The sequence below is a fragment of the Galeopterus variegatus genome, unplaced genomic scaffold (genome assembly GCF_000696425.1).
Source record: "Galeopterus variegatus unplaced genomic scaffold, G_variegatus-3.0.2 Scaffold1175, whole genome shotgun sequence".
Classification (NCBI taxonomy): Eukaryota; Metazoa; Chordata; class Mammalia; order Dermoptera; family Cynocephalidae; genus Galeopterus; species Galeopterus variegatus.
In genome coordinates this window covers 133293-150235 of record NW_007727286.1, presented here as the reverse complement: position 1 = coordinate 150235, position 16943 = coordinate 133293, and the positions used below count along the sequence as shown (strand labels likewise).

Below are 16943 nucleotides of genomic sequence, written 5' to 3'. Positions count from 1 at the left end.
TTTCATATAAGAATAAAATGCATTAAAATATTCAAATATTGCACAAACAGTGATTTGCATACAAAGATGCTAACACCATTGGCTTGTAGTAGGTTTTGCCATGTTATTGATCTGAAGACTTGTTCATCAGAGAATGTACAAAAATCTAAATTTGGCATCCAAAAGGGGGCTTAGAGGTATTGAATGTGAAAAAAAAAAGTGTCACTTTTGTCAAAATCAAATGTGTTTGAGATGGAGACTGTTTATAAATAACAGGGAGGACAATTATACCAACATTGTAATTGCTTGTTCTCTTTGTCTCACATTCCCCTATTTCTCCCAAGTTAAGTGGCAAGGAGAGTAAAGGGACCACTGGAGGAACACTTGCAGAATGGCTACATGTACCAGGCCTTGTACAGGATAACTTGTACAAATCCCCTGATGATGGACATAGCCAACAGGGTATCTTACATCAGAAGAAAGTAAAATAAAATAACCCCAAGACTCCAGAAGCTAACTTCAATAAGACTTGTTTGTTCGACTGAGGAATAAGAGTGAGAAAGAACCTTTAATCGTTAGAAAAGGACCCAATAAAACTGTACATAAATGGATCATTAACAGTGTGGCTTTTATATATCTGTGTAGTATGGAGAGTAATTTCATAGGAAACAACCAGATTTCTGATACTTTTTAAAGAAATAGTTCTGATGCTAATTTTACTGTATGTCTAGGTATGATTAAGGACTTATGCTTTGAAGGTAGATTTATGTGCCAGGGACTCAAAATTCATGACATATTTAAGGCTCTACATTCTCTGCTCAAACAGATGTACCAAACCTGGTACTAAGAATAAGTGTGTAAGGAAATAGATAACTATTTCTATTTTAGGTTCTTTCTTCCTCTTCAGACCCCGCAGCAGAGAAAAAGTCAAGAATCCTCCTCTCTCGATAGCCAGATCTAAGACCTAAACGGGCTATTGAGCAATAAACGGGGTCTCTAGCATCACAATTTTCTGGTTACCAACCATTTTTAGGTGTTTCCTTGAAACATCTCTCTTCTGAAAGCATTCTGAAGTATAAATGCCCAAACTGAAAAAAATACTTGGGAGTCCCATGCCTGGAAGATATGGAAAAAGGAAACTTCCAAAAGGCTGTAGTCAGTCAATGATGAAATTTCTACTTTTGGGCATTTCTTCAGAGAGAGAGGAATTGGCTGTTCAGAAATAGAAAGTGTCCTAGAATCAGCAGGCCCAGATTTTAGACCCACTTCTTCCTCTAATCAACTGAGTACTCTTTGTTCCAGACTTCTGTGGAACCTCAGATTTGCCTTCTATATAAGAGGAATTAGTACTAATCCCCCTTTAAAGGCTTTTTCAGTTTGCTGTATGTGATCAGCCCTAGCACTTAAACACCCTCCTGAATATACAGAAAAGTGGAAGAATTATTTACAAATTAGGACATATCTTTACTTGTATACTATAAATCCTATAACCTCTTCAAGAAATTAGGCCAGACTAGCAAATATGTAAGGACTAATGTAAGTACATTTCAGTAAAACCAGTTGTAAGGTACATTTCTAATCAATCTTTTTAGGCTTCTGATATGGCAAATTAGAGGTAAGTACTCTGATTAAGTCTTCATCCTTTTGGCAAACAAGTATATGGATCAATGTACTTGGCCATAGTGAAAAATGCCCTTAGTTTTTCACTTCTGTATGATGTCTTCATAATGTCTTCTTCAAGGAAAGTCCAAACTAGCAAAGCTGCAACAATATCAGCAAAAAGTGGATCTTAAGGTCAGCAGTCATGCCATAAAACTCAACATGAAGACATCATTAACAGCCTTAAATTCCTGAAGTAGGCGGGCGTTAGAAGGTGGAATCAGCGACCTCTGGGGGGAACAGGTGGAGGAGGATGGAAGGTCTCCCTGGTTGGAGGCCTGAAATGAAAGATAAAGCAACTCTATTTAAAAAGTAATTCAATTAAATAGTTCTTTGGCATCCACAATTTGTTGCAAACTTGGTATACTATGCACAAGACACATTCCTTAATTGAGACTGGACACACATATGGACCTCTGAGTGACATACAATCCTGGCTCCCCATCCTGGCTGCACATTAGAATCACCAGTGGAGCTCTTAAACATCCTAATTCCCAGGCTCCATCCCAGACCCACTTCATCATAATCTCTAGATGACAGGGCTCAAGCACCAAAAATGTTAATAGTGTTCCTCTGCCAACGAGTTGTATTAAACAAGCCTTTTATTTTCTGATGCTTTGTCATCTTGGGGCCTTGCTGACCCTCCTAGGGTAAGCTAATTCCCAGAGGTAGCAAACAAGTTGCCTGCCTGCAAGCAACAAGCATGCCTTTCACATGCAAACCAACCAACTCAGACCCATACCTCAACCACCCCTTTTATGGGGCTGTTACACTCAGAGTCACTGTCCATTTGCCCTATCACTCCAGAGCCTGGTACCAGAAAACAAGGGACAGCCCTGTGCTCCAGAGCCCACTGAAATTATCCAAACTAGCCATTCCTAAATCTTCTTACCCTACCTCACCTGTTTCTTCCCATGGAAACCACAATACAAGCTCTTGCCCACATTTTCCCTCACTCCCTCTGCCTTCTAACCCTGTGCTTCCCCATGTGGCCCCCTGTGGTATGGCATGTCCCCTCCTCTTGGTATCTGTGAATCATCTCCTGATCCGTTGACTTTGTCAGGCCTAAATAATAATAAAACCTGTAGTTTAAAATACCAAAGATTCTAATAGGCAGCCAAGCCAGAGACACACTGGAGTAGAGAGGTCTACTAAAAAAGGAACTGAGAAATTCCAAGCCTGCTTCTTAGGACTACTTCCTCTTGGTATCACTAAGTGTTATCTCAACTCCAAATGTGCTTTCCCAGAAGCCCCTCTTATCTTATTCTGGAAAGCTTTTGAATGGTCCTAAATGACACTCCAGGTAGACTAGGGTGAGTGTGTTTACAGATAGGCTCAACGACTGCAGATGGCATTTCCACGTGTGTGCTATAAAACCAATATTTAATTTCCTTAGAAGCAAGTCAATAAGTCAAGAAAGAGACCTTTGTCAGGTGCTGTAATTGAACCACACTACCCTGGAGTTGCATACTTGAGGACTGAGTGAATGAGTAAACATTTATTAAATGTCTTTTGAATGCAAGTTTTGTGTAGGTCAGCGAAATGACAAAATAATTGGGGAAAGAGGTGCTGTCCCAGGAATAAGAAAGGGAGGCAGAAGTAAAAAAAGAATGACCACAGACATCCTCAGGAGGCCCTGCTCTGCTCCCCAGGAATAGATGGTTTTGTGTGGTTGTGAGTGACTGAGCTTCATCCAACAAAAACAAATGGATGGTCTGTCTCCTTCCTTCTCCTCAGCCTGCCCCACAAACTGTGGGCTTATAGGAGAGAGCCGAAGGACAGTCGGGTAACAGTATTCATTACCTGAGCAGGTTTAGGCAACCTTCCTTTCCCTTCCCTTTCCCTCCCTCTCTTCCTTTCTCCTTTCTCCCTTCCTTCCTTCCTTCCTTTTTTCCTTTTCTCTCAACAAACATTTGTCTACTATGCATCTACTCCTGTGTGTGGTATATAACAGCAAGTAAGATGGGCATGAGTCCAACCCTCAAGATGCTGTAAATGTGCAGCTGAGACAGACAACAGGCAAAATCAGTGAGCTGTACTGAGTGTTTGATAGGAGAAGTTCAGAACCCATGGGAATGTACAGCAGAGACATTTATGAGCACATCTCCATGTGTGCAAGTGCAGCTTCCCTGAAAGTGTTTTCTCATTTGCCAAACAGAGGTAAAGATGTCTACACTGGAGTACTGTGTGAGGCTTGGAGGTGACAACTGGAAAGTACATAGCACAGCTTCTGGCTTAGAGTAGGCACTCAAGAAATAAAGCTAATGATTTTATTATGATCGTGAAAGATCTGTTCTGAGATCTTTTCCCCATGTATGCCCCGTGAGCCTTACATTTTATCTGCCACTACAAACAAGTCACGATTCCCTTCCAGCCTCTCTTCTTCTTTCTGCTGCCCCAAAGTGCAGTTAGGGTGAGCATAAAGCATACGTACCATCTCTATGTTTCATTCTGAGGAACAACTCTAGCTAAAGATTGGAAGCTCCATCTCAGTGAAATGGATTTGAGATTAGAGATGTATCAGGACCAGGGAGGTAAAAGGACACTGGGAAGCTGGAGCTGAAGACACGACCATCCTGGGCACTGGCTGCTTCCTCCTCCCAGTTCAGGGTGAGGTCTCAGTGATGATGAGTTTGGTTCAAGAACTCAGCAATCCTGATGTTGGTTAGTGTTCTTTTAAAGTAGGGCTGTTATTTTAGCTCGTATGCATTTGTGCTGTCATACACAAGTTTTAAAATGTTTAAAATATTCTTTTAACTTCTCTAACAGCCTCTGTCTTGTTCTCTGACCTCTCTAGTCCCTGCTAGAGACTCCACAGACCTCTTTACACTAAGCCTCTAAAGGATTAACTCTTGGTACTACAGGAGGCCTTCAGAAGTATGTTCTTTTTAAGGCAGGGGGTGGAGAGTCGCTGGCCCGTAGAGGGATCTGAACCTCTGACCTTGGTGTTATAAGGCTGTGCTCTATTCAACTGAGCTAACCAGCCAGACCCCAGAAGTGTGTTCTGATTAGGTGGTGCATAGATTGTTTGTGATAGGCAAACCACTCGTCAAAGGCAAAATAAGCTCCAGAACAAAGAAGCAATCACTCAGCAAGAATTTGGCTTTTTTTTTCCCAACTGTCACAGGATCTTATCAATGTAGAGCATGATATTGTCAGCTGCCTACCTGAAGGAGCAAGAGAAATGCCACGCAAAAGTATAATGCATCTACTCCTGTTCCTATCACCTTCTGCCTTCCTTTTCTTTGTTTCTTCCACTAAATATACTAGGAACTTACAGCAAGTGGAAGTGTGAAGTCTCCTTCCACTATCTATAACCCCCTACACCATGGTAGATAACTTGATGGCTAATTGTTTATAAGCTTAGGAAGTCCAACTCAAGCAGTACCAATCCATCCACCCATCCATTCATTCATTTATACAATAAGTATTTATGAAGTTCCAAATGTGTGCTAGTTACTGTGCCAGGCACTGGGGATCATAGAAAAAGATTCAAAAATCAAAAACAGCTTCTATTCTCACAAGGTTCACCATTCACTTGACAAGACAGATATGTAAACAGGGTTGCAACATGGAATGTATTATAATAGAGGTGTTTGGGAAACCAGAAGAAGACTCACTCTGCATGGAAACATCAGAGGCTTCACAGAGGAGGTGATGTGTGGACTGAGTAGGAATTTTCTAAGTAGAGATTAGAAAGGAGTAGGAAGACAGCATTCCAGGCCAAAGGAACAGACTGGGCAAAAAAAACAGTATGAAATAGTACAGCTCAGTGGGAATTCTTAAGGGGTGGAGCATAGGCGAATACAGGAGAGGGGTGGGACTTGAGGGTAGGCAGGACCAGAGCATACTAAAATATACAGAATCAGATTTGAAGCCTGTATTCCAGGAAATGACTTCATCAGCTATTTCTGTTCTGGAATGTGCACTCCGGTTGCAGTGTGGAGGAGGGACTGACTGGAGGTATGGAGGTAAGTGTGGGCCTACAGGGGTGAACTTGGTGACTGGCAGATGGAAAGGAGGGGGTGGAGCTGAGAGCTGAAAGGGCAGCAGCACGGACAGACCTGGAGACACACTGGACGTGGGAGCTGCAGGGGAGGCATGAGTCGAGGATGGCTCCTGGGGCTTGGGAATGGAGAGAATGGTACTGCTATCCTACACTGGGACCTCATGAGAAGAAGGCAGTTTGGGCAGAGAATGTAGGCGGGCTGATGAGTTCAGTTTTGCACAAGCTGTGTTTGAGATATCTGTGGGACATCTGAGTGAAGATCTCCAGTCAACAGTAGGAAAGAGAAGGCCTAGTTGGAGATGGAGATTGGGAGTTTTTGTCTCCTGGTGGCAATTCAAGCTCTGGTGACAGCACACAGAGTAAGCAGAGGAATGTGTCAGCACTGGGACAGCACGGTGAGTGCATGGAGGCTGCAACCCCCAGCACTGCTTGAGAGAGGAGGGGGGTTCAGGAGAACATGGGCAGAGAACATGCTAATTTCCAGACCTGAGAGTGGAGCTGAGGACACCAAGGTCAGCCTCCCCTCCCGTCTGTAAGTAGGTCAAGCATTGAAGCCATTCAGGAGAGAGGCTTGTTTTATTCTTTGCTCAAAGATCTTCTCATTTTATCATGAAAACTGCATACACACTTACAAAACAACTGCATACTTGCAAATCTTTTTTCACACCAAAAATGCACCCAAGTCTATTAATTACAGACTTCTTTGCAAACACTGCTTCCTTAGTAAAAAATGTTTTCCTCCTTTTCTCTCCCCATCCTTATCACAACATGCTTCCAGACTCCGCAAATAATTCATCTGCCATCTCTTTTTACACATTTAAATGCATCCCAGTTTCTATCCTTTAATTTTTGGAACCTCTTTCCCTGGTTGTTCCCTTTTTCTCTTCCATTAACAAAATTCCACAGAATCTTTTTAGCTATAGTTTCAAGACTTACAACATTTTTATCTTGGTCCAACTAGACAACTGCCTTCAAAGTCTGCAAACTTCAGGAATAAAAGGTCTTGGATCTTGGATCTCCTCCCCCAAAACCTAGACTTACTTAGACAGGTGTAACACAAAGATTAAGAAACTAGGTCCTGGAGTCATGTGTACCCAGGTTTGCCACACAGAGCAAGTCTCAACTCAATCTCAAGCCCCAGTTTGTACATCTGCAAAATAGGATAATACTAAATTAAATATCTACCTCTTAGGGTTGTGAAGATAATTAAATGAGATAATGCGTTTAGTGAGTTTAACATACTACCTGCTACATAGTAAGCTCTCAGTAAATAATAGCATCTATTATCATAATCTCTCGTGGTAAGCCCCCTCCCCAATCACCAACTATACAATAATTTTCAAGCAATAGAACATACTGCAAATTCAGGGCATTAGACGAGATTATTGCTAAGACTCCTTCTGGGACTAATATTCTAATATATGCCCTCTCGTTTATACCAGTGAAACATGCCTGGTGAGCGTGCTGCAGCTTGGGGCTGTGGCACGTTTGGGTAGCAAGTGTCAGTTTATGACTGCTGCTGGGAGCACATGGAAAAGTGGAAAATAGCAAAGGGAGAAATGGAAAGTTCCTTAGCATAGAGTCAGGCTCTCTTTCCAGAAGACTGGAAGAAAGATCTTCTTTCTGCAGTTTCTGAACAAACTCCACTGATGAGCTTCATCTAAGTTAAAGTTTCAAAATGAAAAAAAAAAACCTTGATTGGGGGGAAAAAAAAGCTTCCTCCTTTCTTATCCATCTCCCCTCCCCCAACATACCTTATATTTTAAACATCAAAGAATTAAACTCCTAAGACAAGCCTAGGCTTTTATTCCCAAGGGCTCCTTTCTGCATGGACAGACAGACAAGCTAGCTTTGACCACTTTTTCCATTACTCCACAAGACCATAGAAAGGTTCCTACCAGAGGCCCAAGGACCCAATAACACAGATGTACATCAGAGCCCAGTAAATCAGTTAAACTCTTTAGTTTGATGCTCACCTCCAAATCTCCAGGTGTTTACTCCTCTCCTGTACAAAAAATCACTCTTAAAGTTGAGCTCTGACTATAGGCCAAGAATCCAATCCTCATGACTCTGTGAGGAAGGTCTCTTTCCATCCCCATTTCACAGTCAAAGACATTGAGGCACATGAAAGTCAGATAATTCATCTAAGTTCACAAGTGGCTGCCAGAGACGTGAACCCAGTAGGGTGGCTCTCAAACCATGCTCGATACCACCATCCGAGGCCACCTCTCTCCTTTACTTTCATTTCCAACTCCTTAGCGCTTCTTCCTCAAAAGGCACTGTCCCCACAGGACAGCCAAGGGGATTAGTTATTAGGGAGCTGAATTCTAACCAGACAGATAAAATTGCTTAAAACGTTGACATTTACCAACGTACTTCGTTTATGAAATATTGCATTTGATATTTAAGGTCTTCGCAACCAAATAATGCATCACCTACATTAATGAAGCATCCATACTGAAATGTGTCAAAAGTAGGCATTTCAGTTAGCTCTTGAAATCATTCTTAGATCACAAATGTCCCCAAATCTGACTCCCCTCTAGAATGCAGAGAGTGAGGAAAAAATGTCACATCAGCTTCAACGTACCTCTGTGAGGCAGCTCGAGGAGGCACCCTGGGGGGCCTCTCTAGGGGCATGGTGGGTGTTCCGTCCACTTGTGGGGGGCCTGGACTATGACTTCTGGTAACCTCGGGGACTTCATTATCCTACAGCAAACAAGATGAGAAAGAAAGGTGACAATTACATTAAGCAACCAGTGTAGTTGGACACCCATATCCCAAAAGCCCCTCAGCCCTACTTAGGCTTTGGCTGAAGGCTGTTCACAAACTGATAGTGTCCTCTTGAAGTCACCAAGGAACACAATCTGGCTCAAATTGTCATTAGTTGCCCAACCTTTAAATCTTTGCTGCTCAGACTGTGGTCTGCAGCCCATCAACATCAGCATCACCTAGGAGCTTGCTAGAAACCTCCTCCCTGGGTCTCTTTCTCAGGAATCCCTGGAGTTGGTAGTGACCTATGTGGCTCCTCCTGCTTGTCTCAGCACTGGTAACTGGAAGAAGGTAGACACGCTGACCCAAATTAGGCCAACTTGGAACTGGGCCTCATCCTAAAGCAGCAATTTACTTCTGCTCAGGGGACTTGTAGTTCTCTGGGGACTGTGTCACTCTACACGTGGAGAAGCAGAAGAAGGCAGTGTGTGAGAAAAGAAGAAATCAGATATGCACAGAGATGCAGAGACCAAAGAGCTTTTGGCCCTGGGACACATGGAGCAGTGACCTCAGCTCCCTCTGGCATGCATCGCACTCGTAATCCATGCCCCGAGCACAATTCCTGTCCCTGGATTCCCCCAGACTCACCCAGCTCCCTCCCACAGATGCCCCTTTTGGCTTAACTAGTCTGAGTGGTATCTATTTCCCTCCCTCCCTCCCTCCCTTCTTATAGAGATGAAATACACATAACATAAAACTAACCATTTTAAAGTTAACAATTCTGTGGCACTGAGGACATTCACAATGATGTGCAAGCAACACCTCTATCTATTCTCAAAACATCTGCTTCACCCTGAAAGGAAACCCCAGGACCATTAAGCAGTTTCTCCCAATTCCCCTCTCCCTCTAGCCCTGGCAACCACCAATATGCATTCTGTCTCTATGGATTTGCCCATTCTAGCTATTTCATATAAATGGAACCCTATAATATATCTTTTTGTGTCTGGCTTTTTTCACCTGAATTTCTATCTCTTGCATGAAACAACCCCTAGGACAATACAGACGGGGGTGGGGGTCCCCGCTCTCACCTCATTGTCCCCCTCCATCCCGCTGCTCACACTGAGGAGGCTCCGGGTGCTGGATCGGTTACTCACACTGCCTAAAGTGTAGAAATAAAATCAGCCAAACGGTGGATTCTGTCAGGCTAAAATAAAATGCAGAACTCTAGCACTTACTTATTTTTACTGATAGAAACAATACATATATTGTGAATACAGGATTCTTCAAAATGTGCTCATCTTATTCCATTTTATTAGAGTTCAGTTTTTCTTTCAGCATAGAACAAACAATTTACTGTTTGGTGACCATTTTTGGCTTTATAGCTACCATTTATTGAGGGCTTACCACATGTTAAATGCGTTAAAACCTTGACTGCCACTTAATCCCCATGAAAATCCTGTTTGGTATCGGCGTTCCGATTTGACAGATGAGGAAGCAGGGTACTCTGATTCTCAGTTGTTCAGTGCTATTTCTAAAATATGCAAACTAATTTTGTTGCTGCAGTTTTTTCTTATCTGGGAATTATAGCAAACACATGCATGTATCATACATGCAGACACACCTACTAAGGGACCAGTTTGACCCAAAACAAAATACAAAGCACAAATGCAAAAGTGTAATTTATGCTCGTGGTAGGAAATGTGACTGTATGAATTTAGGCACTCAAGGCTTTTGAGTTGGGAATTTATCACCCGTATCATAAAAATAGTGTGAGCCAATAGAACTTTCTGGAAATGTTCTGCTCTATGCTATCCAATAAGGTAGCTAGACTGAAATGTAGATAGTGCAACCATGGAAATGAATTTTAAATTTTATTTAGTTTTAATTAACAAATCTAAATAGCCACTCATGGCCAATGGCTTCCGTACTGAACAGCACAACATTAGAACAAGCCCAGGCACATGGTGATCTAGCACTGAAGGAGGAAGAGTAGAGTTCCTCAACTCAAATAGGAGATTTTAACTTTATTTATCAATATTGCCACTAACAGTATTGCCAGATCTTAGGTTTGCTGAATTTCAATTTAGAATAGCTTTTAATCATATTAGTTTATAGGTAAATAGTCTTGGCTCTGACTTTATTATGGTATCAGCTTTTACCTAATTAATTTAGACGTTAGCTTGAAAAGAGCAAGTTAAGATTATAATTTTGGATCATTTCTTGGGGCAGATTTTAAAATTTAAAGTAATGTGTCAAAATATATCTATAAGGGGATTCAGAGTTTGTTAATACAGGAACGTGCGATCCTGTTCCTTTCTATTCAGTTACCCACACACAGCACTCACTGTTCACGTGGCTAGAAGGTCCTTTCTCCCCACTCCCCCAGCCCATTCCTGTCCACAAGTCTAAAACCTCCTCAGTCTCCAATGCTCAGGACAGATGCTATAGAAACCTCTCCAGATTCCCCCAACTAAAAGTGACCTCTCAGGTGGTAAGTGTATACAAACTTGTAGAGAGGTAGGAAGAATGGGATCTAGTGTTCTATAGCAACACAGGGAGACTACAGCTAACAACAATGTACTGCGTACCTTTGAACAGCTAGTGGAAATGATGTTGAATGTTTCTTTGCTGAAGAACTGTCCAACACAAACAGGTGACAAATGTCTGAGGTGATGAATATACTAAGCGCGCTGATATGATCATCGCACACAGTATGAAGGTACCCAAATATCACATTGTACTCCATAAATATATACATTATCATAAGTCAATTAAGAAAAATAAAGAGAGAGAGAGAAAAAAAAAAGAAGTAGAGAGTAGAATAGAGGTTACCAGAGGCAGGGAAAGGGAGGGGATGGGGACTGGGGAAAGCTTGATAGACCCATAAAAATTACAGTTAGATAAGAAGAATAAGCTCTGGTGCTCTAGGGTGACAATAGCTAATAATATCGTATTATATATTTCAGGATAGCCAGAAAAGAGGATTTTCAATGTTAGAACCACAAAGAAATGATAAGTGTTTAGGTGATGGATATGCTAACTATTCTGATTGGATCATTATGCAATACATGCATGTATTGAAACAACAAACTGTATCCCACAAACAAATACAATGAAAAAGATAAGTAAATTTTTAAAAAGTAAATGAAAGTGACCACTTGGGCCAGTGGGTGCCCATCCCTTGTGGCTAAGTCTCCCCACATCATTCATCACCACCCATCACATTCCCTTACAATAAACCTGACTCATTTTAAAAGTTATCCACTAGCAGGAAGTAAAAAGTTGTCATAGGCACTGGTTTTGTGACTCTGGAAATTCATACTCATCACCTCCCATTGTCATTTCCCTTGGCATTCTTAAGTCTTTAACCCCAACGTTTGGTTCCGAGCCTTGGCTCCCCTGGTCCAACTGTCCTGGCCCCCTCCCCTCTCCAGGCTGATGACCTGCTTGCCCACATCCCCTCTGGGCTGCACAGCTGGTAGCAGGCAGAGCAGTGTCCACTCCTTCCAGGCTTCTGTCATTAGGGAAGAAGTATCAGACAATCATCTAACTCATGCTATTTCCATACTTTCTGTCCTCTATTACAAAACCCCTAAAGACAGGCTCTGGTTCTTTTCCACCTTTGTGTCTCCAGTGTACAGTCTAGCTCAGTATACACAGAGCTGTCCTCAATATGTGGTGGACGAGTGATTGCAGAAAAAAATGGCCATGTATATAACATGAGCCCTAAGGAACTTAAGCCAGACAACCCAGGAGAAAGTCAACGGTTTTTCTATAATGAAACTCTTGTTCTCTTAAACATAACACTAACACTTAAACATAACACATAACAATATCTGGGGCTTAAATTTTTAGTTATAACTAGATTTAACGTGCAACTGTTTTTCTGCTATTCCCAAGAGATGATAGCTGCACCATGGTAAAGACAGTGCTGTTTTTAGGTGTGATTCTGAGGGTTGAGGGGCAGTTGGTGGCTCATCCTCACTCTCCCTCCCTGCATTGGGAAATATTTTTGTAAATAGTTCCAAAAAGCAGTATGTCCCCAGGGTTAAGAACACAGGAAGATCTGGATGTGTATCCCAGACACCCTTGGCTTACTTGCCCAAAGACCCAGGACTAGTTGCCTAACCTCTCGAAGTCTCCATTTCCTTATCTAGAAACTCACAACATTGTGGTATAGAATGAATTAGATCAGATGGTAACACGCTTGGCACAGGGCCCACAAAGAGTAAGCATTTGAGGGCCGGCCCGGTGGCGCACTGGATAGTGCGCCGCTTGGGAAGCGCGGTGGCGCTCCCGTCCGAGGGTTCGGATCCCACATACAGACCGGCTCCCGCTCACTGGCTGAGCGAGGTGCGGGAGCAACGCCGAGGCTTGCGATCCCGTTGCTGGTCCCCGGTCCGGTACGGGGGCAACACTGAGGGTTGCGATCCGTTGCCGGACATGGAAAAAAAGACAAGAGACAAAAAAAAATAAATAAATAAATAAAGAGTAAGCATTTGATTAATAGTGGCAGCTATCATTGTCATCATCATCATCATCATCAATTTCAAGATGGTAGACTAACCACAGTGACCCCAAATGCCCCTCACTTTCCAGTATCCATGCTTCCTATGGCTCCCTCCCTCCTGCACTCTGGGCTTAGCCGTGTGACCTGTTTTGGCCAATGTGACATAGCCAGTGAGATAGAAGCCGAAGCTTCATAAAGCACTTGCACACTGGGGCTTATCCTCCTGGAATATTCCCTTTCTGCGTCTTGCTGCCATATAAGAAGTTCAGGTTATTGAAATAAAGGCCACATGTAGAGAGCCCTGGAGGATGAGTGGCCATCTTGGATGTTCCAGCCCAAGCTGAGCTTACAGCTGAATTCAACTGCATGAGTGACCCCCGCTTATGCCAGATGGAGGAGAGATGAACCATCCCCTCCGAGTGCAGCCCAAGTTGTAGAATCAGGCATAAATAAATGGTTATGTTACGAGCCACTAAGTTTTGGCATGGTTTGTCACATAGCAATAGATAACAGGAACTGGATACAGTTTATAGCCACAAAGTAGAGTGAAATCCATTAGTCTGTACAATAACATTTTCTGACCAGATGAGCTAGCCAGCCCTGGGCAACAAAGGCAACAAACCACTGCACAAGCTAAAATTCAGTTTATTCTTTCCCTCTTGTCGTCATCCCAAGCTATCCCAAGGTAACACATACACATACAGTGTTTTCAATTACTCTGCACCTGAAGTGCGTACTTTGCATTTGTCTTGTTAAACTTCCAGCTGTTGCTCGCCTCCCCACGCCCTGGAGTGCATGGCCCTCATCACCCTGAGAGGGCTCCCCCTCCGTCCCACATGCCTGAGAGATGGGCCACCTGCGCCTTGCTTCCTCTGCCACCCCAGGAAAATCTCTCCCATTTCTGAACTTGTCACAATTCTCAAATTGCCTCAGGGGGGCTGTTGACACACATTACCACCCCCATTACGTTAGGGGAAGTTCTCTCTTCTGTCTGGTCTAGACTTCCCATGTAGTTTTGTGATAAGCTTTGGATTTGTTTTGACAAGTAATGGTAGCAGGAACATTATTAACCTGAAAGAGAGAAGAGCTGGGTTCTACTTCCACCTTTGCCATTCAATGGCTGCGTGACCTTGGGCAGAATTCTGCCTCTCTCTGGGTAGCAAAGACCCCATCTATAAAGTAAGGAGGGAAACTATTTCAGAAGTTCTTGACCTAAGTCCATGGGTGGGCAAAATTTGTGTGTGTGTGCGCACGCACATAGACACATACATGTTCATTTTCCTAGGAAATTGATCCAGAGCATATATCAGATTCTCAAGGGGATATGTGATGCAGAAAAGACTAAGAACCCCTGGATTAGATGACCTTCCTACTCCAACATTCATTTTGGGGTTGTCTGCTTGACATTTAAGGAGCCATGAGTCCTGAAATTCAGCTTCTCTCTTGCTCTTATATTGCTTTCCTAGATGTTTTGTTAACACTGAAATATATGAAAGAAGAGAAACTAAATCTGCATACTTGGCTTGAAAAGCCAGCGTGTCTGGAGTCAGCTAACACTGCCCTCGATAGAGAAACAAAGCCCCCAGCTCCTGCCTGCACATCAGCAGGTATTGTCTATTGCAATCAGACTCCTATTGAAGCTTTCAAGCCAAAAAGGAAGACATTTCTTAATTAGAACCTCAACCCACCTTAAAGGTGGAATTCTCAAATTTGAGTCCATTGTTTTCTAATGTTTCTGACTTTGTGCCCTTTCCTTCCCCTTACCACAGCTGAGGAAGCAGCAAGAATAGTAGTTAACAGTCTTGGCTCTGGATCCAGACTGCCCGAATTCAAATCCCAGCTCTACCATGTTAGCTAGTTATCCTAGGGCAAGGCACTAAGCCTCTAGTTTCCTTCTCGGTAGACAGAGGTGATAGTACTTATCTGATAGAGTTTTGTGAGAATTAAACTATGAAGAGACTTGGCATATAATAAATGCTCAATCAATGTTTATTATTATTAGGTTTTGCTATTTATAAAGGGAATAGCATAATAATTATCATACATCCTAGCTTCAGAGCATATCAGTGTAAAGGATCTTTGGCTGCTGAAAAAAAGCAAATCTCACAGGTCAACTGTTCCCCATTTTTTACACCTTTCAAACCCAAATCAGGCCCTTTTGAGATCTCCTGGGCTCATAGCGGAATGCAAAGGCCCTAAGGTGCCAGGTGGAGTCCAGCTGTGGAGACACCCCTGAACAGCTGCTCACTTGCTGTGCTGGAGGTACTGTCTGTTTTCCAGTCTCCTCGTCTGAGCTCCGTCCTGGGGGGGAAGACGCTTTTCCTGGGGCCACTCTCGTAGACTCCGAACTCCACTTTCCCGGGCAGGTGCTGTGAGTGCCTAATTGGGACTGTGATCTCCAAGTCTGGAATTAGAGAGGAAAGAAGGATAAGTTTCAAGATATCAGACTGTCATTTGTCAAACCACTCAACTGCTCCCTCTCCACCTGCCTCCCTTGCCAGAGCCTGCAGGGAGCCTGAGGGAGAGGGGAGGAGAGGGGAGGGGAAAGAAAAAAGAGGAACAGAGGGGAAGGGACCTTAGATTGGTCCTTCAGCTCTTCAGCAAGGAAACTCCACAGAATCCTGTGTGGCCACTGCTGGGCGACAGAAGAGAGGGATGGAGGAATGTGAGGAAAGGGCAGAGAAGCGCTCCCTGAGGGATTAGAGAAAGGCTCGGGCCCCCAGCTAGCCGTGGAACTTGAGTAAGTCATTAACCCCTCTGAATTATTCCGTTGTCTGAAGAGAAGGGTTATGTACGTCATCCACTGAGATAACATGTTATCCTGTGCACCAGGGAGTTCTAAGAGCTTCCATATTTATAGCTCATTTAATCCTCATGACACCCAAGAAATAAACACTATTATCATCATTCCCAGCAGAAACTAAGTCCAGAGGAATCAAGTAGCAAGCCTTGTCGTACAGCTGGCAGAGCTGGGATTTGAACCATGACACCCAAGAAATAAACACTATTATCATCATTCCCAGCAGAAACTAAGTCCAGAGGAATGAAGTAGCAAGCCTTGTCGTACAGCTGGCAGAGCTGGGATTTGAACACAGGCTCTCAGCCGCCCATACTGTCTCTCACTCCCTTCACTCCCTTTTTGAATGACGGACAATGGGTGGGTGGGCCACGCTGACAGCAATGACCCAGAAAGATAATGAAAGGAGGTCCCTCAGGCCTGTGGATGACTGTGGGACTTGCAAGGCTGATCAGTGGTGACAAGAGGTGAGTCCTTGGCCCAGCTAAGCTGACCTGACCGCCTTGCTGGCTTAGCCCTGTCCAGTGGTCTGTCTTGATTCCTCGCTAGATTTCCACCCCTGGGTTCTATGAGCAGAAAACTAGTCCTGCTGATGAGCAGAAGAAAACATCTGTGGGTGCTGGCACCAACTTCCTCCTCAGGGAAGTGTGAGGGTGGGAGGCTCCCACCTCAGGGCTCCCCTAGCTGCTGCAACCAAGCCCAGGGGCAGGGCTCTGTGTCAGCTGCGTGAAAGAGGTGTAAGCTTCTGGGGACGTGTGCTCTTATCTCACGGTCCCACTTCCTCCTCCGCCTCTGCTCTTCAATGGGACGGGTGTGGCAGGAAGTTCAGAGAGTCCAGGAGCAGAGGTGGCTCTGCTTGCCAAAGCCAGAAATCCACTGAGAAGGGTAAATGGATAAACTAAACAGTGTGAAAGAGCAGTGCGAGGACAGGGCAGACCAGGTCACACAACAAACATTCTGCACAGAGAATTTTAAAAGGGTGAATTGTTGCCTCACGTAGGCACAAGCTTTCCTCATTCTAGAGACTCTGGTTCCAGATGCACAAACCAACTCCCAGGTCTTTGTGTGATACGGATCTTTTTCATGTCCTGGGACTCTGTTGGCTACAGCTGTGCGGTGGGAGCTCCCACCCAAGCTTGGAACTACTTAGTCAGGGCACTGCTGGGTGCACTCTCACGTGGGTATGAGCCATGGTGTCTCCGAGCTCAAGCAAGTGTCATGCTTTATTTTTTCTCTCTCAGCTTTGACCTACTTTATTAGAAATCATCTTTTTAAGGGAA

General features: G+C 43.7%; 1 protein-coding gene across 1 annotated transcript in view; it reads right to left on the bottom strand.

The window, feature by feature from the left end:
- Nucleotides 1-1377: 1377 nt before the first annotated feature.
- Nucleotides 1378-16943, bottom strand: part of PIK3AP1 (phosphoinositide-3-kinase adaptor protein 1) — a gene marked incomplete at its 5' end in the record, with an annotated part of 114354 nt that continues 98788 nt past the window's right edge. Inside the window, 4 exons of the mRNA XM_008575364.1 lie at nucleotides 1378-1916; nucleotides 8235-8353; nucleotides 9445-9515; nucleotides 15115-15270. Of these exons, the coding sequence (XP_008573586.1) occupies nucleotides 1859-1916; nucleotides 8235-8353; nucleotides 9445-9515; nucleotides 15115-15270 (404 nt within the window). The remainder of the gene's footprint in view (nucleotides 1917-8234; nucleotides 8354-9444; nucleotides 9516-15114; nucleotides 15271-16943) is intronic.